A 27,208-nucleotide genomic window follows, 5' to 3' on the forward strand; every position below is an offset into this window, starting at 1 on the left:
CCCGTTCATTCGAGATGCCCACAGCACTAGCAATCTCACGCACCTTCACTCTTCTGTCATCCATCACCATATCATGGATTTTATCAATGATTTCTGGAGTAGTAACCTCAACAGGGCGTCCAGAACGTTCAGCGTCACTTGTGCCCATATGGCCACTCCGAAAATTTTGAAACCACTTATAAACTGTTCTAATCGAAGGTGCAGAGTCACCATAATGTTTATCAAGCTTCTCTTTAGTCTCCTGAGGCGTTTTGCCTTTCATAAAGAAGTGTTTAATCAACACACGAAATTCTTTTTCGTCCATTTTTTGAAAATCACTCGACTTCCTCGATTCAAACGAATGCCAAACACAAAGAAATAGACCGATCTGGCTGAAACTTGGTGTGTGTTCTTCCAAGAGATGCTACTAACTAAACATAACCTCGATACGCGCCAGTAGTGCTATCTCTCTGACTTTGCACGGACTTTTCAAACGACCCTCGTAGGTTGCCAACCCCTGGGTCAGACGAAAACATTCAAATGGCTGTAACCTACCAGCTGAAGGCTAATCCAGTATCGGAGTTCGAGCACCGATATGAGGAGTGGAAGAAACGTCTCCAGCGCTGTGTGGCTTCAGAAGGAAGTTATTTTGAAGGTGACAATATAGAATTGTAATTCTTTTTGAATAAAAAAATCAGTCTCATTACTTAATTTACAGACCTCGTAGATATTAGATGACTGGGCGTGAATGCCAATACGAAAAAAACTTAATTATAATAATAGTAAATCCAGCAGAGACTACGGTTTTTTAATAGTGTTTAAAATAAGTCTGTTTGAAGCTGCTATCATGCTCAACTAATATTTTATATTTCAACAAAAGTTGAAAAATAAATAACAGGGCTTATCAGCAAGCTAAGTAAAGGTTATGTAAATATTAATATATATATTGAATATAAATAAAATAAACAATTTCAAGCGGAAAAATTAAATTAGGCCAAAAAGGATTAATTAATAAAAACGGACTTGATTTACATCAAGTAAACTGGAAAAAATTGTTGATTATATGTATAAAGAGAATACTGAATTTCTTTTTTATAAAACTTTTAAGGGTTACATAGAACTTAGTGAAGGGTGAAATATATTTAAAGGGCCGTGGATACTTTGGTCTTGAATATTTAATAACGAGGTATACATCCAGAATCGCCACTGGGAGAGGATACTGATTTTTCAGCAACTTATAAACCTTAAATATTGTTCTCCAAAATAAAATAAAATAAATTAACATATAGGGTGTTTATAAGAGGGTCGTTTGAAAAGTGCGTGCAAAAATAAAAACTACTTAATTTTTTTGGGGTAAACCTTTTTTATTTTTCAACATAGTCTCCTTTTAGGCTTATACACTTCGTCCAACGCTGCTCTAGTTTGTTGATCCCTTCCGAATAATAGGATTTGTCCAAGTCTGAAAAATAGCCATTCGTTTCTGCAATCACCTCCTCGTTTGAATAAAATCTTTTTCCCGCCAGCCATTTCTTCATATTGGGGAACAAATAGTAGTCCGAGGGAGCCAAGTCTGGAGAATAGGGGGGATGTGAAACGAGTTGGAATCCTATTTCCATCCATTCATCACCATATCATGGATTTTATCAATGATTTCTGGAGTAGTAACCTCAACAGGGCGTCCAGAACGTTCAGCGTCACTTGTGCCCATATGGCCACTCCGAAAATTTTGAAACCACTTATAAACTGTTCTAATCGAAGGTGCAGAGTCACCATAATGTTTATCAAGCTTCTCTTTAGTCTCCTCAGGCGTTTTGCCTTTCATAAAGTAGTGTTTAATCAACACACGAAATTCTTTTTCGTCCATTTTTTGAAAATCATTCGACTTCCTCGATTCAAACGAATGCCAAACACAAAGAAATAGACCGATCTGGCTGAAACTTGGTGTGTGTTCTTCCAAGAGATGCTACTAACTAAACATAACCTCGGTACGCGCCAGTAGTGCTATCTCTCTGACTTTGCACGGACTTTTCAAACGACCCTCGTATTCATATTTCTTAAAGAATTATTTAGTTACAATCAACGTATTTATTGCGTTGTAAGAATCAATTTATAATATATAATGTCCACAACATACACAGAATGGAGGATTACCCATTGGTAACCTACCAACAAAATTCCATTATCTATGGTCTCTCGTTGTCAGAGAGGCGATTGCGAGGCCACGTCTAGGAGTTGTATCTGGAAGTGTCTAGGAAGAAATGGGTTGTTCTAGGTCTTTGAATGAAATTGTAAGCTAAAATAGTGTTATCTGCTACGGGTTTGAACTATATGATTAAATATAGAGCGAAGAATTTTAGATTGTAAGAACTGGACTCTTTGGAGGTTTAAGCGTTTGGTTGGACCCCACAGTTCGATGTCCAGGGTTCTCACGGGTTTACATAAATCAAGTCCAGAGTAAGTTTTGATCCGTTGTCTGGTAGCCTTTTCAGTTGTTCAGTACTGTTATCTTAAGTCGCCTCTGAGGATTCCAATTAAGTCTCCTGTTGAAATAAAGCCCACTGTAGCGGTTTATGTAAAACTACTGCTGGTAAAACAATTAGATTGTAAAAGACTGGAAGAAGAATGATACGTCGTGGAAATCTCAACTATGTTGAGATTTTGCCTCGTTCAGTTTTACATCTCATTATTTGATTCGTTTTTTATCATGAGCTTAGGTAAAAAAGTGTTAAAGTGTACCATTATTAGTGACAGCAAGAGTGCGTTGTGTAAATTATCACATGTACACACCCAGTCTGCAGGTATGAATCATATTATCGCAGAGATTGTAGAAATTATAGCAATTTTTAAAGAGAAGGGGGTCTGCATTAATTTTTTGTGGGTAATGGGGTCATTGTGGTGTAAAAGAAAAAATGAAATTGTTGATAAACTTGCCAAGGAAGCCACCAATAGTAGGGAAATGGCTAATTATAACTTACCACACACCGATATCAAGTGTTCAATTGCAAAAACAGCACTACAAAAATGGCAGACAGATTACAGCAATGGTAATAAAGGGAGATTCTATAAAACTACGGCAGATCAGTTACCTAGACAACCATGGTTTAAGGAGAACTGTCACTAATAAATGGGTTGTTACGACAATAAGCAGGCTGAGAGCGAACCACGCGGTGTGCGGATCCGTATCTACACAGGATCAACAAAAGGTCCTCTCCTCTTTGTGTAGATTGCAATGAGGAGGAGGATTTCAAAAATATAATAATGATATGTCCACGTTATGTGGTAGAAAGGAAACGAATGTTTGACGACATATACAGGTATTTAGATGCACCATTTCGCTACGAAGACATAATATTCTCCATCAACATCTATGTGCTTAAATCTGTAGCAGAGCTAGCAATGAAATATGAATGTATTGTAAAGTTTTTCTAAAAAAAAAAAAACTTTACTTACACAACTAATGCCTGCCACTAGTTATTAAATATGTGGGTTTGATTAAATAATAAAACTCGCTAAAGTTGTAAGTAATAACCTGATTTATTCTCCCATTAACATTAACTAACATGAACATTTACTAGCAACTAACGCTATTCATTACAGTCACCATTTACAACAGTCACAACAGTTTACTGTTACTTATTCACTACGTAACGCCACAAAACTGTTCCACGACTGACCCCTGGTCCACACTGCACCGAATTGCGCTAGACTCAACCGCACTAGCAAAGCTCTACTCACGAACTGACTGCCTGCCCAACTGGCTAACATTGAAGCACTCCGTAACACTGACTCTCTCAAAACTAACTCATAAACTTGACTAATAACTCTAAACTCTAATAACGCTTTAGACTTGCTTAAAAACTTGATTGAAACTGTTCAAAAAACTGACTTCTCCAGCTGTGTCTGCCTCCTTTTAACTGCGTGCCTCCCTCCAACTGGGACTGCCCTCCTCCAACTCTCTGAGCATAAGTTTCCACGCCCTCCTGACGTTCATTGGCTGGAGAAAACATACTGCCACCACCTCAGCTGTGAGCCGCCTCCTCCCATTCTCTGTCTCTCCCCAACTTCGTCTGTCTCACTCTCACCTGTCAATCACTGGCTGGGAAACACATATGCCACCACCCCAACTGAGGCCTTTCTCTTAGCTGGCTTTTACACAGGTCACTAACTCCTTGAACAATCTAGCCCTTTCCTTTCTAGTTCAGGTATAGACCGGCCCTTTTGTCTACACAGTGGTGGCCTGTTACCGGCTTTAGTCGCTTAACCCCTAGAACAATCTAGGCCTTTCTTTTCTGCCACAAGTAGATACCGCCCCTTTTGTTTATGCAGTGGCGGCCTGTTACTGACTTTGGTCGTTCAACCTCTAGAACAATCTAGGCCTTTCTTCTCCGCCCAGGTCAACTTCGTTACAGTATTTAAAAGTTAGAGCCGATTAGAATGAATGCCAGAAAATGATTAGAGATGGATTACGTGATTTTAATTTCGGTTAAGCTGTAAGGATGGCAGGAATACAGAGTACTGATCCATCCATTAGCTGTAGTTTATGTGAATAGTTGTATACAGTAGAGGGATGAATGTGTGAAGCGAATGTATTTATAAGTAAGAATGGAGAGTGAGTGATATTCTAGGGATAAGAACCTAGACGATGCTGGCTGTATACATAGACGATGCTGGCTGTATGGCGAAAGCCAATGCCAAAAGAAGGCAAAAAAAAAGTTGGTGTTATTGAAGACTTAATAGAATAACGTAAAGAAAACTGTGAAAAAAGTATTGATTAAAGAGCAACTTTCAACTGATTTTCTTCAATGTTTTAAGAATCATTACACAATCATTTTAGCTGTAAAAGATCAAGAAAGAAGTAAACCATCTTTCATTAATAATTATGATTTATATTTTAGCGAAGTTATTGAAAAAATTGTTAAAAGTTTTCCACAAATATCATTATCAAATTAAAACAAAAAATTAAACCAAATTGTTGTAAATACAGTTAAAATAATGAAAGACTAAATCTAGTTGATATTGGTCTGGTCTTATATTATTATTACACCTTGCTGAAAACTCTCCTACTTTCTTGCAAAACAACAATTCTGTAGAAAATAACTAGAAAACAGTAGGAAAAGTTTACTAAACAATTGTTATTGTAAAAGGTAGCGCAAAGTTGTTGGAAGTAGTTACATTAAAGAATGTACTTGTAACGAAATGTTGGCAAAGCTGTGTTGGAAGCTGGTTTAAACCTTTAGGTTACCTACTTCTCAACACAAATGGGCACACATACAAATACAATGGTATACAATGGAACACTTCTCATTCTATATATATATATTAGAGAGAGACAGAGATAGAGAGAGTTTATATGTTTTGTACATTATCAAAAGGGGCCCAAGTAACATTTTTCGCCTAATTAATTCCCAATCTTATTTAGTTTTAGCGATAAAGAGGTAACTGCAAGAGAGAGAATATGGTTTAACCGAAGTTTTTGCTCTTACCGTGAACACATAGGAGTTGACTTATCCAATTTGTTTGTAAGAGCCTCAGTTGGTGTGAAATAAATTAAAGTAATTTTATAGTAAGTGTTCTTGTGCTAGTATTACAGCAGTGAAAGCGAGGGAAATCGTGTTTTGAACTTTACCGCCTCCACTCACCCGCCAGATAAGCTTGATAACGGCCGAACTTCCTCATATAGCGCGGGAATTTCCACATTGTCTCTGATTTTGTTATTTTAAATATAATGTAGTTAACTCCTTTCAAAGTTAAAATGTATAATTCCGTACACTTGTATTTTTGTTTAAATACTTTTTCTACTCAGTTCCCTTTTAAATATATATACAAGGATATACTTTTAGAACCACACTAATAATGCCAGTTATAATTTCTAAAACAAAGAGCGAATTATATTTTAATATCATTTCTGTAAAACACAAATGAGATAATATTGTAAGTTTATTTAAGCGATGAAAATTTAAAAATATAATTCATAAATTATATTCATTGCAATTAAATTACCTTCCAACTTTGGTGGACTTGTTTCTTCAACTCATCTGAAATTTAACCTAATAAACATTAAATCATGGACAAATTTTCAAAAAGGAATTGATTGTTCAATTTATGAAGCGTCAAATTGAATTGGTGTCCATATATTATTTAAGAATCCAAATTGGCTCTTGACTGTGTTCTCTCATAAATAGGCAGCACTAAACCAATTAAGCCAAAAGGCTTCATTCACTAAAATTCACCAATTAAGGGAAAATGTTGTTGTCAACCCTTGCTTAAAATTGTCTTTAAAAAAAAAATTTAGAATATGAACAAACCTAGCTAACATACCCTCAACTGCTAGATCATCTTACAAAATCTAAATACTGCAAAAAACCAAACAAAAATAGAAAATGATTCATTTGACATCATTGGCTTCCAAAGTATTTTCTAGTGTAATGTTGGGCTTAATCTCATTGCAAAGAGCACACCGATCATAAATAGACTCCTTGTAAGAAAGAAAATGGCCAGTAGATAGAGTCTCTTTGTGAAAATCCAGTACGCTCCAAACTGGGCTAAATAATCCCTTTCCTTACTAGCAATAATATAAACCAAATCCACTACGACCTTAAAAGATCTATCTTGTATCACGAATTTACCAGTGTTTATGCCTAAATGTAGGCTATAAAGTGTTTAATGTGAAATTAGAGTGGATTTAGATAAGCACGAATTGGCCTATGGATTCGCTAAATCCAAATAGTTGTATAGTACATCAACTAATCCTTGAGTGTTTGGAATGTTATTGTTTAGTTGTAAGAGACTGGAATAGCCTGAAGGGTCACCTTGAAGTAGTGGTTACACAACTGACCGCATTAGGAATAATATAATAAATTTATATAATTTGCTTTATGTTAATCGAAATACCAGTGCTTCTAACCTATGTGCCGCGGCTACGGTGGAAGTGTGCCGTGGCTAAAAATAATAAAATTATAATGGCGTTGCATTAAAATTAATTATAAGTTAAAATAGTATAACCTCATGTTCCTGTAATGAAGTAAAACATAAAATGATTCAGAAATACGTACCATTAGTTTCTACACAAAACGAACCTCACTTCATCAGTTCTGCTTGTTGGAGTTAACTTTCTTCAAGAGGATTCAATATAGAGAATTAGTAAAATATGTCATAGCTTTCGTTCTTCTTTATTGACTGTTTAGTTTTTGTAACTTTAATCTCATTTAGAGGGGCTTTTAATCACTTTCTCTTAGTTACGGATTTACAATTTTACATGAATAACTGGCACTTCTTGACATCAATAATGACATTAAAATAAAGAATTTCTTTGTCATAAGAACATGTAGTTAATTGTATTGACAGTGAACGGTATAGACGGGTGAATGATTGGGTTTGTTATTAATGTTACAGCCTGCCACGAAAACTTGTATTTTTGTAGGATTGTAATAGTGTTGTTATTACAGCACTAGTTGAGCATAATACGGCATTTTAAAATGAAATGGGAGCATTTCAGTTCCAGTGTGCCGTTTACTGTTTGGTATCTGACTGATGGGCCATGACCAGAAAAAGCTTGGGAAGCACTGGAAATACAAATACTTGGTCTACAATATAAATCATGTATAACAAATTTAATTCTAGTTTCCATAGAATCGGGAAGTACTGAATTATAGATTGTACGAGGGTCGTTTGAAAAGTCCGTGCAAAGTCAGAGAGATAGCACTACTGGCGCGTATCGAGGTTATGTTTAGTTAGTAGCATCTCTTGGAAGAACACACACCAAGTTTCAGCCAGATCGGTCTATTTCTTTGTGTTTGGCATTCGTTTGAATCGAGGAAGTCGAGTGATTTTCAAATCGTGTGAAGTGTTGCAAGGACGGTTTGCAGCTGTTCCAGAAGAATCCGCAGGACTTTAAGCGTCGTTTCGTCACTGTGGATGAAACATGGATACATCACTACACTCCTGAGACCAAAGAACAATCTAAACAATGGGTTACCAAGGGGGAATCTGCGCCAAAAAAGGCGAAGACCGTTCCTTCGGCCGGATAGATTATGGCGACTGTCTTTTGGGATTCGCAAGGAATAATCCTCATCGACTATCTGGAAAAGGGTAAAACTATTACAGGTGCATATTATTCATCGTTATTGGACCGTTTGAAAACCGAGCTGCAAGAAAAACGCCCACGATTGGCCCACAAAAAAGTCCTTTTACATCACGACAACGCACCAGCTCACACCTACCTCAGCAGTTGTGGTCGCAAAATTAATGGAAATAGGGTTCCAACTCGTTTCACATCCCCCCTATTCACCAGACTTGGCTCCCTCGGACTACTATTTGTTCCCCAATATGAAGAAATGGCTGGCGGGAAAAAGATTTTATTCAAACGAGGAGGTGATTGCAGAAACGAATGGCTATTTTTCAGACTTGGACAAATCCTATTATTCGGAAGGGATCAACAAACTAGAGCAGCGTTGGACGAAGTGTATAAGCCTAAAAGGAGACTATGTTGAAAAATAAAAAAGGTTTACCCCAAAAAATTAAGTAGTTTTTATTTTTGCACGGACTTTTCAAACGACCCTCGTAGTTAAGAGGACTATTGCTTTTTTGGGAAGATGTTGGAGAATTTTAGCAGATATGAGATCAGAGCTTTCTTAAGAGAGAGATGTTTAATAATAAATAGAATGTCAGATGAAGTGAAATGTTTCGGTGGTAAGGAGAGAGGAAGAGGTAGGTCAAGGTCTGATCTTAAGGATCGTAAGGTAAGGATATACCCTATTCCTAAACCTAACAAGCCACTTCATCTTCCTTCTTCTTACCGACCAATAAGTCTACTGCCAATTCTTGAGAAACTTCGTTTAAAACAAATTTCTTCCCATACTCGAATCCTCTAAGACTATTCCAGACCATCAGTTTGGATTTGGGCGACAACACTCTACTGTACAACAGTGCCATCGAGTAGCAGACACGATTTCATCCTCCCTTGAGAAGATAGAGTGTTGCTCGGGTGTCTTTCTAGATGTGGAGCAAGCCTTCGATCCGGAGTAGCACCCGTGATTGCTCTGATAACTCAAGGGCATACTTCCGTTCACTCACTTCCTCATCTTGAAGTCCTATTTGTCAGATCGTTATTTTCAAATTCAAATCGGGACATCGTATTCAGCTAAACATCGTATTGAAGCGGGGTGTTCCTCAAGAAAGCATCTTAGGACCTATCCTACGTGTTATATACACAGCAGACGTACCAATCCATCCTGAAACTGTCCTCCTAACTTACGCAGATGACACAGCTATACTTTCTCCTCACATTGATCCGGTAACTTCACACAGAAACCTTCAAACTCATCTCTTTTCTCTTGAGGAATGGTTCAAGAAAATGGAAAAACAAGTTGAATGAAACAAAATCTCAAAATATTACATTTATTCTCCGCCGCATCACTCTTCCTCCGATCTTCTATGACTCAATTCCAATTCCACCTCCCAAAGTTGTCCGTTATCTTGGGCTTTATTTAGACAAAAGACTGGACTTGGAACCCTCACACACGACTTAAAAGAACTGAAGTTAACAGACGTTATCGACTACTTAAAAGACTGCTAGACCAACGATCTAATCTTTCACTTAATAACAAACGTCTGATTTACAATTCTATACTAAAACCCACCTGGACGTACCGGTATTGAACTGTGGGGTTCAACGAAACGCTCCAATCTTTAACGAATTCAATCTCTTCAGTCTAAAATTCTCCGCACTATCGTTAAAGCTCCATTTTACGTTTCAAATTTAACTATCCACACAGAACTGGAAATTCCGTTTGTAGGTCCAGATTGCACGAACTCGCTGCAAAAGTTTTCATCAGAACTTGCACTCTCATTCCAATCCTCTTGTTCGCCATTTATCATCTCATCACCATCCAGATCATCCTCCCAGACGACTAAAACGCCAGTGGCCTCGCGATTTTCTCTCTTCTGAAGAGAGTAGCTAATCCTAGAGACGATTTAGGGAGTGTTATCACTGGGTAACTTCTCCCCTCAATCAGTAAGTTTGATGTCAGTTATTGTCATTGTTACTTATAGCGTGTCTAAGCGCTGGTGTAACTTTACAAATAAATTTAAAAAAAAAAAAATTCTAGTTTGCGGATATCATTTATAATCTTGAAGGACAAATATTTAATAATAAGAATACAAATAATTAATGGAAACTACAGCGTTTTGTTCTTTTATTTTCTTACATCTAGAAACACTTCTTCAGCCACATCAATTCCCAAAGCTGCAAAAGTATTATTCCATTTTTACTTAAAATTCATCCTAAATTTAATAAAACCTAACCCTCCGCTTCCTTCATCGGCATTTGTCTACTTCAACAACAGGAAGACAAGCGCAATTCAAGGACAGATAAGGGGCGCCTTTGGGCGTGCAAAGGAGGAGAAATGGATAACCAAGACAATGGGTGTTGTAAAATCTTTATGCGAACTCCACCCTTAACTTCTTCCCCTTCATCTAGAAAACGTCTTTACTCACTCCCGTGACCTTCTTCCTCCAACACATTCTCTCTATCTCTGTCTCTATTTCTAGCCCACTACAGTTTCTAGAAGGATGGAAAAAGACAGGGACACTTTTTTAATTTGTCGGAGAGCTGTCGTCATCTGCCTTATTAGATTTGCGGTTGTAAAAGTCCACTCGTAAAAGTGTGCCACAGTAAAATTAAATAGTAAAACCTTACTTATATAGCCTTACGTCCATTTCCTTGCTGTGAAAATTTCACTCCAGAGAAGTACAATTAGCGATGTAATTATATTTATAAAGAGACTTTTAAAACTATAAGTAATTAGAACTTTATTAAACTTGGTTAATAGCAATAAAGTTGTGGTATTTTCGATTAGCTGTTTTATGATTTTGTGGAGGATCGTTAAATCACAATCCAATGGGTATTTAAACCGAAGAATCAATAAGGATTCAGTATATACCTTTAAAACTCTATGAATCTTTATCCAAGACCATTAAAAGCTCCTATTGGGTTTAACTGGTGCCACGACTAAGTACAAAATTCTTGATTGTACTATACTAGTTTTATAAAGAAGTAAATAATCTTTAGTAAACTATAACCTTGAAATTTAAATATGTTACCTTTTAATCTGTAGGCGCTAAGCTTGAAATCTCAATTTCTGTACTCTTCAAATTTGTGTACAAATGTAAAATTTGTAAATAAATATTATTATTGTAAACTGTAGAAAGACAAAAGGTCTTCTGCTCTTTGCGTAGATTGCAATGAGGAGGAGGATTTCAACATATAATAATGATATGTCCACGTTGTGTAGTAGAAAGGAAACGAATGTTTGACGACATATACAGGTATTTAGATGCACCATTTCGCTACGAAGACATAATATTCTCCACCAACATCTATGTGCTTAAATCTGTTGCAGAGCTAGCGAAGAAATATGAATGTATTTTTAAAAGTTATAGCCGATTAGAATGAATGGAAGAAAATGATTAGAGAAGGATTACGTGATTTTAATTTCGGTTAAGCTATAAGGATGGCAGGAATATAGAGTACTGATCCATCCATTAGTTGTTAGTTTGTATGTAAATAGTTGTATATAGTAGAGGGATGAATGTGTGAAGCGAATGTATTTATAAGTAAGAATGGAGAGTGAGTGATGTTCTAGTGATAAGCACCTAGACAAGGGGTCGGCAACCTATTTTAAGTAGAGAGCCATTTCTTCTTAAATAATTTCAATAAATCTTACCAAGAGCCGCAATGTACAAAATTCTGTAGATCACTTTTATTCACAAATTATTATTTTACGATATTCAATAACATTTAAATGTTTTATATATTTATTTTCACACATTGCAAAGTAAATAATAACTTAAGGAATGAAAAGGCGGCAGTCTTACAATATAAATCCAGTACTTTATTTTGATATTGTGTAATTCTATTCAATTTCGAACCTATCACATTTAAAATTATTTTTGAAAAAATGCCTTTAATAAATGGAATTTTCATTCGTTTCAATAAAATTAAACTATATAATATATTTTGGGCAGGCTCAAGAGCCACACAATTTGGATAAAAGAGACGCATGCGGCTCGCGAGCCGCGGGTTGCCGACCCCTGACCTAGACGATGCTGGCTGTATGGCGAAAGCCAATGCTAAATAAAAGGTTTTATTCCTCAAGTAGCGATGTATAAAAGGTTTGCAGAATTGGTGCGAAAAAATCGCAACAAAAAATATTCAATAGATAACAGACTTTATTTTCTGATACATATATTTAATTTCTATTGATTAAAACTGTTCAGTAAGATAGTTGTACAATATAAGGGTTATCGACAAAAAACTGCACGAAAAAGCGTGAAAAACACTCCAACTTTGACATTTTTTTTGCTCTTTTTCTATAAAAGATAAAATTCCCAAATTTTCTTTAAAATATATGGCAAATTCTCGTTTTTTAAGAGTAATTTTTTGCGAGTAAACAGATTAAATAGATTTTGAGAAAAACGTTGCCAAAAATAAACGGAGTTTTTAGAAATTGTTCTCGTCCTAGATGGCCGTCTATTTATACAAGAAATGAAGCTGCATTTTGCATTGAAATAACGTTTTTAAAGGCCAAAGTTCACCCCCCACTTCTTCACCATAATTATAAAAAAAGGATTTTGGGGGTAAAAATGTTTTAATTAAAAATTATGGATCTTCTAATTATGTATAATACTCGTATTGGTTGAACAAGTTTAAACAAGAGAATCGTTAAGAACAGGTTTTGTTCGTAGCTGGACAATAGGCTTTTGGTGAAAAACAACCAACCTTTGCTAAATTTACTAAATGTATTTTCCATTTTCTTTGAGTTTTCTTCTTGAACCAATTCCATGTTTTTCTTTTTGTACATGAGTTGCCCAAAAGTAGTTCTACACCTTTTAAATGGAATATTTTCCAGGCTAAATTTGTTTAAGGGTACTTATAAGCAAGGGGAAGTCGTTGTGCTTTACTTTAAAGTCACTTTTCACTGTTATCAAGGTCATAAAAAATCCATATTTGAAAAAGTAACCGTACTGAAAGGTTACTTCCATTTCAATGAGTAAATTTTCAAGTTTTTTATTCATTTTTATGACGAAAAAGTTATTTTATAGTGAAAAGCGAAATATTAAAGTCAACTGCTGGTTAGCAAAGTTTAAAATATAATCTGCATTTCCTAAGAATCTTTAGAAACAGTTCATGTGAGTGATTATTTTCCCTTGGGCTTATCCAAACTTGAAAGACTTTGTTGCATCCTTGAGTAGATTCAACAACATCCTTGAAAGAAGTAAGAAGCCATTTAAGGGCACATTTTTTACTTAAATAGTTCAATCTACATAAAAAGAAATAGTTTGGTACAAGTGAACACTTTTTTTTTAATTACTAAAAATTTTAGGGAGTTGGTTGAGGATGCTGGCTTGGTGATTAGCATTCCTGTGCCACACATACTAAAGGAAAAGTACAAACAAGCCAAGTACAACACCCCGTTTTTGTGTTTAGAATTTTATCCTTTATTTTCCCAACTTTTGCATTGTAAGTTCGCTTAACATCTTCATTAAATGTGAATGAGTTTCCATTTAAAGTTGTCATTAACTTTGTTAATTAAAGAATATTGCCACCATTTCATTAGCATTAACATTCTTTTATCGGATGAATCGATATTCCCTAGTAAATGAAAATAATGTTCACGTAAGAGAAGCGATTATTCTGCTTTTAATCGTAACTACACCTGAATAGAGTTTAGTTAAGTAATCATCTATTTTGGCGTCCAACAATCAATTAATAGAGTCTAGAACAGGGGTCGGCTACTTATTTTAAGTAGAAAGCCATTTCTCCTTAAATAATTTTAATAAATCTTCCCAAGAGCCGCAAGGATGATAATGTAAACAACTCTGTAGATCATTTGTATTCACAAATTATTATTTTATGCTAATCAATAACATTTAAATGTTTTGTACATTTATTTTTACATATTGCAAAGTGAATAAACAAATAAATAATAACTAAACCTGTTAGCATGAAAAGGCAGCAGTCATAGGGTGGGGCAAAAGGTATGAACCGGTTTTAAAGGGATGTAAAACAAAAACAATTCAACTTACAGAAATTATGTTTATATTGTTTAATTCAGTACAGAATCTAGTTTTTTTACATTAAGTTTGAAAGATGATATCACGTAGGTGGTGGCCGTCAGCCGCGGTGCCCAATAGCGAAAATTCTGTTTATTAACAGCTAAGGTGGAAGTGGGCCTCGTCACTGCTGAAAAATGTTGAACTTGGGGGTACATAAAGGAAAAAGTTTTTAAACATCGTCCACATACCCAGGAAGAACTTAAGGACAGAATCAGAGAGGAAGTTACGGCAATACCCATCGAAATGTGCAGAAGAGCGGTTGAAAACTTCAGAATTCGCCTTCAAGAGTGCAACGCGGCTGACGGCCGCCACCTACGTGATATCATCTTTCAAACTTAATGTACAAAACTAGATTCTGCACTGAATTTAACAATATAAACATAATTTTTGTAAGTTGAATTGTTTTTGTTTTACATCCCTTTAAAACCGGTTCATACCTTTTGCCCCTATAATTACGTACTTTATTTTAATATAATTCTATTCAAATTACTAACCTATCACATTTAAAATTCATTTTTAAAGAATATCTTTACTTTAATAAATTTTCATTTGTTTCAATAAAATTGAAATATACAATTTATTTTAGGGCAGGCTGAAGAGTCACACAATTCGGATAAAAGAGCCGCATGCGGCTTGCAAATTGCCGATCCCTGGTCTAGTACAGTCTGTAAAAAAAAAAACAACAATTTTTTATTGCTCAAGATTTTTGGATATTTTTTTAATTTTCTCTCTTCACTCTCTAAGAGAAAGCTGGGCAAAACCAGGAGATTTTTCATTTTGCAAATAATACTCATTTTGAGATTTTCTTGATTCCCCCCAAAAAAAGGTTTCTGTTTTTTTGGAAGATATTCAATTGACGAAACGATAAGAAATTACAGAAAAATGATTTTCTGAAAGTAAACCAACAATGAAATGGCCAACATACGAGGGTCGTTTGAAAAGTCCGTGCAAAAATAAAAACTACTTGATTTTTTGGGGTAAACCTTTTTTATTTTTCAACATAGTCTCCTTTTAGGCTTATACACTTCGTCCAACGCTGCTCTAGTTTGTTGATCCCTTCCGAATAATAGGATTTGTCCAAGTCTGAAAAATAGCCATTCGTTTCTGCAATCACCTCCTCGTTTGAATGAAATCTTTTTCCCGCCAGCCATTTCTTCATATTGGGGAACAAATAGTAGTCCGAGGGAGCCAAATCTGGAGAATAGGGGGGATGTGAAACGAGTTGGAACCCTATTTCCATTAATTTTGCGACCACAACTGCTGAGGTGTGAGCTGGTGCGTTGTCGTGATGTCGTGATGGTAAAGGACTTTTTTGTGGGCCAATCGTGGGCGTTTTTCTTGCAGCTCGGTTTTCAAACGGTCCAATAACGATGAATAATATGCACCTTACCCTTTTCCAGATAGTCGATGTGGATTATTCCTTGCGAATCCTAAAAGACAGTCGCCATAATCTTTCCGGCCGAAGGAACGGTCTTCGCCTTTTTTGGCGCAGATTCCCCCTTGGTAACCCATTGTTTAGATTGTACTTTGGTCTCAGAAGTGTAGTGGTGTATCCATGTTTCATCCACAGTGACGAAACGACGCTTAAAGTCCTGCGGATTCTTCTGGAACAGCTGCAAACCGTCCTTGCAACACTTCACACAATTTCGTTTTTGGTCAAGCGTGAGCAATCGCGGCACCCATCTTGCAGATAGCTTTGTCATGTCCAAATGTTGATGCAAAATATTATGTACCCGTTCATTCGAGATGCCCACAGCACCAGCAATCTCATGCACCTTCACTCTTCTGTCATCCATCACCATATCATGGATTTTATCAATGATTTCTGGAGTAGTAACCTCAACAGGGCGTCCAGTAAGTTCAGCGTCACTTGTGCCCATATGGCCACTCCGAAAATTTTGAAACCACTTATAAACTGTTCTGATCGAAGGTGCAGAGTCACCATAATGTTTATCAAGCTTCTCTTTAGTCTCCTGAGGCGTTTTGCCTTTCATAAAGTAGTGTTTAATCAACACACGAAATTCTTTTTCGTCCATTTTTTGAAAATCACTCGACTTCCTCGATTCAAACGAATGCCAAACACAAAGAAATAGACCGATCTGGCTGAAACTTGGTGTGTGTTCTTCCAAGAGATGCTACTAACTAAACATAACCTCGATACGCGCCAGTAGTGCTATCTCTCTGACTTTGCACGGACTTTTCAAACGACCCTCGTAATATAAGAATCATAAAAATATAATGTTTGTCAATAATGAGTTTCATTTGAGCCAACATTAGCATAGAAAGTGGAATAGCAAGATATGTATAATTTGAAGGACAATTCATCAGAAATAGTTGTTTAACAATTTTATATATAGCTATATAAATGTATGTAGTGTGTGTATTTTTTAGTAAGGTATAAAAAGCACTTGTATAATATGAAGCAGTATAAAGCAGGAACACAAGGTGGGATATTGTAGGCTATCTTCCTCGTTTGTTACTGCTCGTTATCCAGATAGTTTAGCTGAGATCGTGTTTCTTGTTAGAGGTTACTCTATCTACATGTAACTGCAAAAAGATTTAGAGAGAAACCTTCTCGTGCTAAAGAAACAGTGTACCTACGCTTCCAACAAGAAAATAATCTTTCTAAAACAAATCACACAGTTTTGATGCAGTTGGTACTATTATTATTATTGTAATTATTTTAAGCTATTCTCTTTAAGTAAACCTCCGTACAATATTAAACGTAAATAAATCAACAAAGAATTCCATTTGAAAAACATTTTAAGTGATATGGCAGATAAAATTAAATAATAAATATAGACTAGTGCGAACACTCTTTCAAATACTCAAGGTTTTTTCAAATTCCGAATTTTAAAACTTTTGAAATTCTCCCTAATATTATCGTGATAGTGAAACTGCTAATTGCTCTTACATGAGACTTCTAACATAGTCCCACTAACGCGATCCCTAATTGATGGAATTGGCCGAAAAAAGATCGGTTGTTTTACAGAAAGAAAGATTACAATTACAGAAAGAAAAATTAGGGACAATTATTATCTTGAAGTGAACTCAGAGGGTTCGACATAAGCTGATGAACTACTGGAATGTAAGAAATGGAGCAGTGACTGATTTGGATACTTTGAAAAATTTAAAGATGGCCACAAATAGTTCAGCTTTCAATTCGATTATAAGATACACATTTTTACGAAAACAAAAGGACCGTTCTCTGTACAATACAGGGTCATTCTGCGACAGAAGTGGAGCAAGTCACTAAAAAATAGGAGAAAATAAAAAAGAAGACGTAAAAAAATAGGCGATTAAGAAAATAAAAAGTAGTATTTTCATTATTATTGTTTATTTAGGCAGCATCAATCATCTTTGGCTATGATGCCATGGAGAAAAAGGTCCGCCCCTTTGTCTCACTTTATATTAAACCTAACCGCATTGTTTCAAGAGTAAGAGTTGTTTTAGTCCCAAATTTAAATAGGTAAATATATATTATACAGGGTGTCCCGAATTTAAATGTCATAACTTCGGGAGCGTGTAGGGGATCGATAAACTAAAAGAAAAAGTGGTATAGAGATATGCTCGTTTTTGCTTCGTTCTGGAGAAAATCGCAAAAAACATAAAACGTAGTTTTTATTTCTGTACTTATTTATTACTTTTTAATTCATATTTATTTGTTCGCGTTGTCACTTGCCTAATGTAAATATTGTTCAAAATGTTGCCCTCTTGCAGCAATGCAAGCATTGCATCTAGTACGGACAGCTCGTGTTGCAGCCAAACACTGATTTGGTGATATTTGGTGTACTGCAGCCACGATTCGGTCTTGTAATTGCTCTCTTGAGTTGATTGGTAACGAATAAACTTCCTGCTTCAGGAGACCCCATGCAAAAAAGTCCAGTGGTGTCAGATCAGGCGATCGGGGTGGCCAAGATACTACTCCTCCACGTCCAATCCATCTTCGTGGATAATGGTTGTCTAGCCAAGCTCGAGTAGCTCTGCCATAATGAGCTGGACACCCATCGAGCTGGAACCACATTTCGATGCGTTGCTGCAGGTTGATATCTTCTAAATAATTAAGCAACTCGTTCTCCAAAAAGTCTGCTGGCTGCATTTAATCTGCGGGGTAAAAAAAATGGTCCCACTACAGACTCGTTCAAAATTCCGAGCCAAACGTTAACAGCAAATTCATGCTGGAACCTCCATTCCCTAACAGCCCGTGGATTTTCATCAGCCCATATAAAAACTACGTTTTATGTTTTTTGCGATTTTCTCCAAAACGAAGCAAAAACGAGCATATCTCTATACCACTTTTTCTTTTAGTTTATCGATCCCCTACACGCTCCCGAAGTTATGACATTTAAATTCGGGACACCCGTATAGGTAAATTTACAGTTAATGTCACCTTAGAGAGGAATGTTTGACTATCCAATCTCACAGGAATGCCTTCATTCGGATCTTTCAGGAAAAATGTAACAAATAAAAGTTATAAGATCTGCATAAATGCAACGACACAATGAATTTGTAGTTACAGTTTTTGAAATAACTCTAATAAACAGGAAAATTTAATTAGTAAGGTAATTTTAATATTCAGATTGAACAATTTTGATTAAAACCTTATTTTGGTATTTTCTTTTGGTACCAAACAGTAATAAAATTTTTAATATTTTTTTTTACAAAAGAGAGACGAAGATCAACTTATCAAATTTACTTTTGAAAATTCAAAAGCAAATATCCGCACGAAAACAATTTCTAATTTAATTGTGTAAAAGTAAGCAAAAAATAGTATATTACTTGTTGGTAGTTAGTAAAGTAATTCATTTATGAAATGAACTTACTATAGAACACAAACTATAATTAAAATTATTAATGGAACTGACGATGAACGAAAACATCTTTCTACGAAAATAATAAAAACTCTCTCTCAACAACGTATTTTTTTTTTACTGTCGATAAGCCTCGCTTCGCTAGGAAAAACTCACAAACAAGATAATAACTCATCCTGTTTTTGAAGCTGTATCGATAACTTATGATAGTTTGGTTAGTAAATATAGCAAATTCTAAAATATACATACGAGGGTCGTTTGAAAAGTCCGTGCAAAAATAAAAACTACTTAATTTTTTGGGGTAAACCTTTTTTATTTTTCAACAGTCTCCTTTTAGGCTTATACACTTCGTCCAACGCTGCTCTAGTTTGTTGATCCTTTCCGAATAATAGGATTTGTCCAAGTCTGAAAAATAGCCATTCGTTTCTGCAATCACCTCCTCGTTTGAATAAAATCTTTTTCCCGCCAGCCATTTCTTCATATTGGGGAACAAATAGTAGTCCGAGGGAGCCAAGTCTGGAGAATAGGGGGGATGTGAAACGAGTTGGAACCCTATTTCCATTAATTTTACGACCACAACTGCTGAGGTGTGAGCTGGTGCGTTGTCGTGATGGTAAAGGACTTTTTTGTGGGCCAATCGTGGGCGTTTTTCTTGTAGCTCGGTTTTCAAACGGTCCAATAACGATGAATAATATGCACCTGTAATAGTTTTACCCTTTTCCAAATAGTCGATGAGGATTATTCCTTGCGAATCCCAAAAGACAGTCGCCATAATCTTTCCGGCCGAAGGAACGGTCTTCGCCTTTTTTGGCGCAGATTCCCCCTTGGTAACCCATTGTTTAGATTGTTCTTTGGTCTCAGGAGTGTAGTGATGTATCCATGTTTCATCCACAGTGACGAAACGACGCTTAAAGTCCTGCGGATTCTTCTGGAACAGCTGCAAACCGTCCTTACACGATTTCGTTTTTGGTCAAGCGTGAGCAATCGCGGCACCCATCTTGCGGATAGCTTTGTCATGTCCAAATGTTGATGCAAAATATTATGTACCCGTTCATTCGAGTTGCCCACAGCACTAGCAATCTCACGCACCTTCACTCTTCTGTCATCCATCACCATATCATGGATTTTATCAATGATTTCTGGAGTAGTAACCTCAACAGGGCGTCCAGAACGTTCAGCGTCACTTGTGCCCATATGGCCACTCCGAAAATTTTGAAACCACTTATAAACTGTTCTAATCGAAGGTGCAGAGTCACCATAATGTTTATCAAGCGTCTCCTGAGGCGTTTTGCCTTTCATAAAGTAGTGTTTAATCAACACACGAAATTCTTTTTCGTCCATTTTTTGAAAATCACTCGACTTCCTCGATTCAAACGAATGCCAAACACAAAGAAATAGACCGATCTGGCTGAAACTTGGTGTGTGTTCTTCCAAGAGATGCTACTAACTAAACATAACCTCGATACGCGCCAGTAGTGCTATCTCTCTGACTTTGCACGGACTTTTCAAACGACCCTCGTATTTCGCCGCAGTCCTAGTAACATTTCATTTTTTATTAAGTTATATATAAAGCTTATTAAAAAAGAAAAATATTCATCTTATAACCCTTCATTAATTAACTGTAGAGAAGCACCCAGTTGAAATTAATGAATTCATGCAAGCTTCCATAATTTATTAATCTGGTATGGTAATTTTTTTTTTTTTTTTAAATAAATAAAAGAGATGATGAAAATATTTTGATTGGAATGCTTCATTTTAGAACGATAGCTTTCTTGAAAAGTAATTTTTGTTAAAAATTTAGAGAACAGCTTTTAGGAAATAGTGTTAAAAGTTTTCTTGTTAATGTTTTTAATTGCGAGGTTTCTGCTGCAGCTGCTACGAATAAACAACACTTATATGTTTTATAGTTTTTATTTTAATTGTACTTTATTACACAAGGTACTATATACACTTGACGCTAACTCCCAGTACACATCAACAACAACAACAACAACTACAATGACGCTGTACAGACGCTACAAGCCGCATTACTGACGCCACAATGCCGCCAACCCACAAAGACAAAATTACCAATGTATTAATTAAACATTATTTAACACACCCCCTAATTTTATCTTTATCTATAACAGGTATGCATTTATTTATGAAACAATTAAGTCTTTAAATTTATTGAATTTTACTCCACCTAAAGGTTTTGTGAAAATGTCTGCGACTTGATCATTCGAACTACAATGTTTTACATTAATTTCACAGTTGTCATATTTTTCTTTTTATATAATGGTATCTTACATCTATGTGTTTTGATCTTTTATTTATGTTACCATTCTTTATTATATCAATAGCACTTTTATTATCTATAAATAATGTACAATTCAAATTTTTACCAGTTAGTTCATATATGAGTTCTTTTATAAAAATTAACTCTTTACAACATTCGGCACTACTAATATATTCACTTTCCGCACTTGATAATACCACTATATTTTGCTTTCGCGAGCACCAGCTAACCGGCCCGCCTCCATAGTATATCACGAATCCAGTTGTTGAGCGACGAGTCTCAGGGTCTCCCGCATAGTCAGCGTCTGAGTAAGCTATATAAGCTCTTCTTCTATTTATTTTTATACCTTACTCGCGGATTTCTCACTTCTTTCTTTCTTTTAGGTAATAATCCTTTATTTTTGAGCATTTGGTAGGTTGTAGCATGTTTTTCATCTCCTACTGTATCTTCTTCTTCTTTGACTTCTCTGTCACTGGTTTCACTCAGCTGTTCTAGCTCTTTGGCATAAGTTTCTAAAGGCATGTTTTCTGTTTCATCAGCAAGTCTTAATTTCTTCTCCTTTTTCTCTACATTTCTCTCCGATTTTTCCTTCTCAGCAAGTAATTGCAGTAATTTCTTCCGTCTCTCTTTTCTATTTTTCCCAGTGATTTCTCTATCCTTAACAGGCGAATTTCCATTTGGTGCAGTTATTATATCAGTCTGGATTTTATCCTCACTAACTTGATTATACTGTAATTCACTTTGAATTTTTTTAAGCTTACATTCGAGATTTCTTTTTTCTTCATTCAATTCTAAAATATGATTTTCTAATGGTTTAACATCCGTTTTTAATTCACCTTTTCCTTTCATGTACTTATTAGTCATCAAAGATGCTTCTTCGATCTTTTTTAGCAATTTAACTTTAGACGCTCGTAATTCTACGTACAGTTGTTTTACTTCATCTTCTAAAGAAATTATTTTATTTAAATTAGCTTGCATACATGTCTCGCAGTCGAACTGAGATCTTTCATTTTTTAAATTCAATCCATCCACCATTCCACTGAGTTTATTAATACACTCTTGACTTACATGTCCCAAACGTCTTTGCCATGTTCTGGGATTCAAATTCTCTGCAAAGTTCGCTTCTACTCTTTCCTTAATATCCAGATCTACCGAGTATAGGCCACTGGAATTCCGTTTTCCTTGTAACACTATTTCATCATTCGTCATGTGACTCGAAGATCCCGAATCCAATATCCACTTGGAGTTTGATGTTTCATTAGCCAGAAAAGATATGTCGTGTTTTTCAGGGTGTTTATTTTTTCTAAAATAGCAGTTCTTTTCATCATGGTTATTCTTTTTGCATATTTTACAGAATTTACTTTGCCTTCTATTGGAGCAAAACTTGGATATATGTCCTGGTTTCGAACAACTAAAACATTTTACCGGTGTTGAATAAGAACGATTTGTTTTATTTTTAATCTCGCTTTTGAATGCTACTGCAACATCCTCTGAGCATGAGAAACGTTTCTCCTCATTTGCTAGTCTTGTGATTAAATTTGACAGTGTTTTTTCCTCGTTGGGGGTACTCTCCCAGGCACTCCAAAAATGTCTATATTTACTGTCAAGACTAGTTAAAATTTTTGACATAACCATGCTGTCGTTTATTTCATTATTCAGGGCTTTTAACCGAAAAACCAGGTTTTCTAAAATGCTAATATTAGTTGATATATCAACGCTATTATTAAACTTGAAGTTAAAAAATTCTTGCATTAAATCGAATTTTTGTTGCGTTGAATCACGCTCATACATTTCTTTTAGTTTTTTGAACATTTCTTTAGAGTTATTGCAAGTCATAACATGTGTCAGTGGTATTTTGTCTATTGAGAGGATAATAAGTTTTTGCGCTTTTGCGTCCCTCTGAACAAACAAATTATAGTCCTTATGGTCTTGTGGAGGTGACGCTTCCTCCCCAGACACAATGCCATATAACCCATTGGCCTTCAATAAAATTGTTATTTTAAATTTCCAACATTGGAAGTCCTCGGGTTTCTTCAATTTGTCTATTTCTATCACTTCGTTTAATAGATTCATTTTTACGGGTTTTAATGTAGCAAGGTGCAACTAACCTTTCTATTCCTTTAGTAGTTTTTAAGATGGACAACGGCCTGGGCCCATAACCTGTTAAAAGTTTTCTTGTTAATGTTTTTAATTGCGAGGTTTCTGCTGCAGCTGCTACGAATAAACAACACTTATATGTTTTATAGTTTTTATTTTAATTGTACTTTATTACACAAGGTACTATATACACTTGACGCTAACTCCCAGTACACATCAACAACAACAACAACAACTACAATGACGCTGTACAGACGCTACAAGCCGCATTACTGACGCCACAATGCCGCCAACCCACAAAGACAAAATTACCAATGTATTAATTAAACATTATTTAACAAATAGCATCATCCATGGTAGTCTGAAAAAAAAAAAAAATTAGGTTAACAATCTCTGTTCAGTCTCCCGGGTCAATGCAGTATTTATGAATTTATAACATGAATTTGATGGACTAGCTTCTAGCTTTACCTTACTGGAAAATATTTTTCGGGAAAACAGCTTACACTGTGCTTTCAGTTTTGGCCTAGCTACCAGCTTTGCTAGCTTGGCCTGCTGGCTAATAGCATTCAAGCAAATCGAACCATGAACACTACAGCTTAAGCAGAGCTACAGTTGCAAGCCTCATGTGAGCAGTAAAAAATAAATTTTTAAAAGAAACACTTGCAGTAAAGTTCACATTCTCTGTCAGTAGCAAAATGCTATTGCATTATTTAGCACTCTTGCTATTAGTATATTTATATGAATGCCTAATTTGCCATGCTTATTAATACACCTGCAAGAGCTAAAAACAATAAGTGACAATTAACATGTCAGTGCTAAAATGAAACTCTCGACATTAACATTATTTGCCGAATATTCATTCACTGTTTTCATTTTATTCTGACTGGTTTTAGATTTTCATCCATCTTCTTCTTAGAGAAATTTTACTTCTTATTTAAATATTTCTTTCATGTTGACACCACGTATCTGTAAAGATTGATTTATAAAGTCTGTGTAGAGAAATATGACTTCTAGTATAAAATTTTCTTTCACATTACTATCTTCTCAGCTTAGGTCCATTTCGTTCAATTAGTTCATTAGATTTGTGTATGTTGACTTTCATTTCAGAGCTTGCACCAGTGTATTGAGCCTCAATGTCACATTTGCAAGTGCATACTAGAAAGAGATCGCTTTATTTTTTGGTTAATAGAAAACAGGAGGATGTGGTCGATTGTTTCATGTAGAAGCTGTTGATGAGGTACCAGCAGAACAGTGGTAAAGTCCAGCCAATTCTAGGCTGAGTTATTTGTAAATAACACAATGCTATAAGGCAATTGAGGGGGTCCAGTACAACAAAATAAAGATAAGGATCTTCTCGAATAGTCGAGCAGCTTTGTATGCACTAGCTAAACCCAGCTGGGGTTCTAAGTAATAGAAGGATGTAGTAAAAAACGCTTTGACTATCTAGGCCTAGAAGAGAATGTTGAAGACTTTTCTGAATCCAAAACCTTCGGAGAATGAACATAATGAAAGAGCTTATAAAATGGCAATGGAAGAGTCTAGCACTCATTTTCAAGAACCGATGATACCTTCGCCATCTCGAAACAATATAGCGACAGGATTATCAGAGGCTGAAAGAATTGGACGAAAGTGAGAAGTTGTTGGCAGGCTAAGGGAAAATCTAAAGTACTTCTTAGATCTAAGGGAAAAAGCATCTAAGAGATCTGTTGGCGATGATAATTGGCATGCAATTACAGTTAACCATCTGAATCCACCCTAGGGAAAGAGACTAAGGCTACCTGTACATGTATGAGCATGTTTGCAGGAGCTGAATTTAATTCGGGACATGTCCTCGCTTTCTGAAGGCCATTTATAGGATATTTGCAATGGTTACATAATTTTTTTTGGGAGTATCTAGGTCATTTAAAGTTCAGCGTTATTCTTAAATACTGCATTGAAACCGGCAGACTGATCAGAGACTGTTAACTTGAATATTGGTAACTATGCGATACTCAATGTAAACTATAATTAATATTAAAGGATATGTAATGATTATTAGAATTATTAGCATTATTAGCATTATTAGGATCGTTACTGTTAGTATAAGTTCATTATTCATAAGTCAGTATATTTAAGAAGCAGTTTATATTTAAATGTTCTAAATTTGTGTATAAAAATGAACAAACAGTAGCTATTCTTTAATTGACTGCTCATATTTAAGCTGTATGTAACATATTTTGTTTTTGTTAAGGCTTTTTCCTTGCACCCTATTTATTTTCAGTTGGCTGAAAGGGGACACATCTGCAACTTGTCCCTTAGCAAAACACTTTTTTTTTTTTTAATATGTTAGTTAAGAATGTTGAAAGATCTAATAAAAACCATCTTGTTTACAAACAATCGTCCCACTACCATTCTCCTTGTTTGCCTGCAGTGAAGCAAAAAAACAAAACAAGAAACTGTTTACCAGTTCACTGTCCCAACTTGTAAGAGATTAGTTAAACTTTAATCATTTTTACAACGTTAGAGTTCTCCAGCAGGTAGTGTAGAAGCCCATCTGTGGCCTCTAAGTCTTATGCATTAGAATTCTTTAAAATAAATAAATTTTTACTAGTTGGAGCAGTAATTCACTGAACTGATCTTACCATGGTCATAAAAGTATATACTGAACAGAAATTTGGATTTATTCCAGGTGGTATTCAATTTTCTTTTCCAGTTATAATTTTTCCCAGTGCCAACTTGGGATTTCAGAAGATCATAACTCGTTTGGAAAATAGGCCCAACCATTGCTAGTATATTTAAACTGTAATTTTCACTATTTTCGTCACAAAAGGGTCAAACAAAAGAAATCTCTACGGTTTTTATTAGCTTGTGGTGTTTCTATCTTCAGGAATTTGCTATTTATCATGGCCGCTGGTTTTTCTTTTACAAATTGTAGTTTTCAGCAACAAATAATGTTTTCTTTCTGGGTCATTTATTACTTTAACGTTCTCAGGCTGGCACTTTATTACAAAAAGGAGCTTTTATTATTATGTTTTACTTTATTATTATGTCTTATTATCGTGTTTACTTTAAATTTATTGTATTAAATTCTGTTTAAAAATATGATTTAATTCATTCAAGGTAATACTATTTTATTTCTAGTATTGATAGTTTAATAAATTAATTTTTACTCTCTTCGTCATACAGATTTTCGATTTTAAGTATTCACTAGTAATTTTCGCATTTCTAACCATGAGTTCGAAACAATTGTTTCTATAAAATGTGGAGAGTATAGTGTCTGTTTAAAAAAAAAAAAAAAAATCATTAAAAAAGTTTAAAATCTATCTGACTGTAACGTAGCGTTTAATATTCTTCAACTGAAGTACGAGGGTCGTTTGAAAAGTCCGTGCAAAGTCAGAGAGATAGCACCACTGGCGCGTATCGAGGTTATGTTTAGTTAGTAGCATCTCTTGGAAGAACACACACCAAGTTTCAGCCAGATCGGTCTATTTCTTTGTGTTGGGCATTCGTTTGAATCGAGGAAGTCGAGTGATTTTCAAAAAATGGACGAAAAAGAATTTCGTGTGTTGATTAAACACTACTTTATGAAAGGCAAAACGCCTGAGGAGACTAAAGAGAAGCTTGATAAACATTATGGTGACTCTGCACCTTCGATTAGAACAGTTTATAAGTGGTTTCAAAATTTTCGGAGTGGCCATATGGGCACAAGTGACGCTGAACGTTCTGGACGCCCTGTTGAGCTTACTACTCCAGAAATCATTGATAAAATCCATGATATGATGATGGATGATTGCTAGTGCTGTGGGCATCTCGAATGAACGGGTACATAATATTTTGCATCAACATTTGGACATGATAAAGCTATCCGCAAGATGGGTGCCGCGATTGCTCACGCTTGACCAAAAACGAAATCGTGTGAAGTGTTGCAAGGACGGTTTGCAGCTGTTCC

The 27,208-nt window shown here is 35.5% G+C and overlaps 2 protein-coding genes across 2 annotated transcripts in view; one reads left to right on the top strand and one right to left on the bottom strand.

Moving 5' to 3' along the window:
- Positions 1 to 27,208, top strand: part of Ten-a (Teneurin-a transmembrane protein) — a 1,628,256-nt gene that overhangs the window by 343,152 nt on the left and 1,257,896 nt on the right. The gene's annotated exons all lie outside the window — the stretch shown is intronic.
- LOC141460248 (uncharacterized) lies at positions 20,798 to 23,622 on the bottom strand. The gene has a single exon (XM_074140073.1). It carries the CDS (start codon positions 23,254 to 23,256, stop codon positions 21,514 to 21,516), a length of 1,743 nt encoding a protein of 580 aa, XP_073996174.1. The 5' UTR covers positions 23,257 to 23,622; the 3' UTR covers positions 20,798 to 21,513.

This window comes from Rhodnius prolixus, unplaced genomic scaffold, assembly GCF_049639745.1.
Source record: "Rhodnius prolixus isolate KJV_2025 unplaced genomic scaffold, Rpr scaffold_6, whole genome shotgun sequence".
Lineage (NCBI taxonomy): Eukaryota > Metazoa > Arthropoda > Insecta > Hemiptera > Reduviidae > Rhodnius > Rhodnius prolixus.

What these genes read in the sequence shown, in the direction of transcription:
- LOC141460248 (XM_074140073.1), bottom strand. Translation starts at nt 23,256, where the DNA reads ATGAATCTATTAAACGAAGTGATAGAAATAGACAAATTGAAGAAACCC.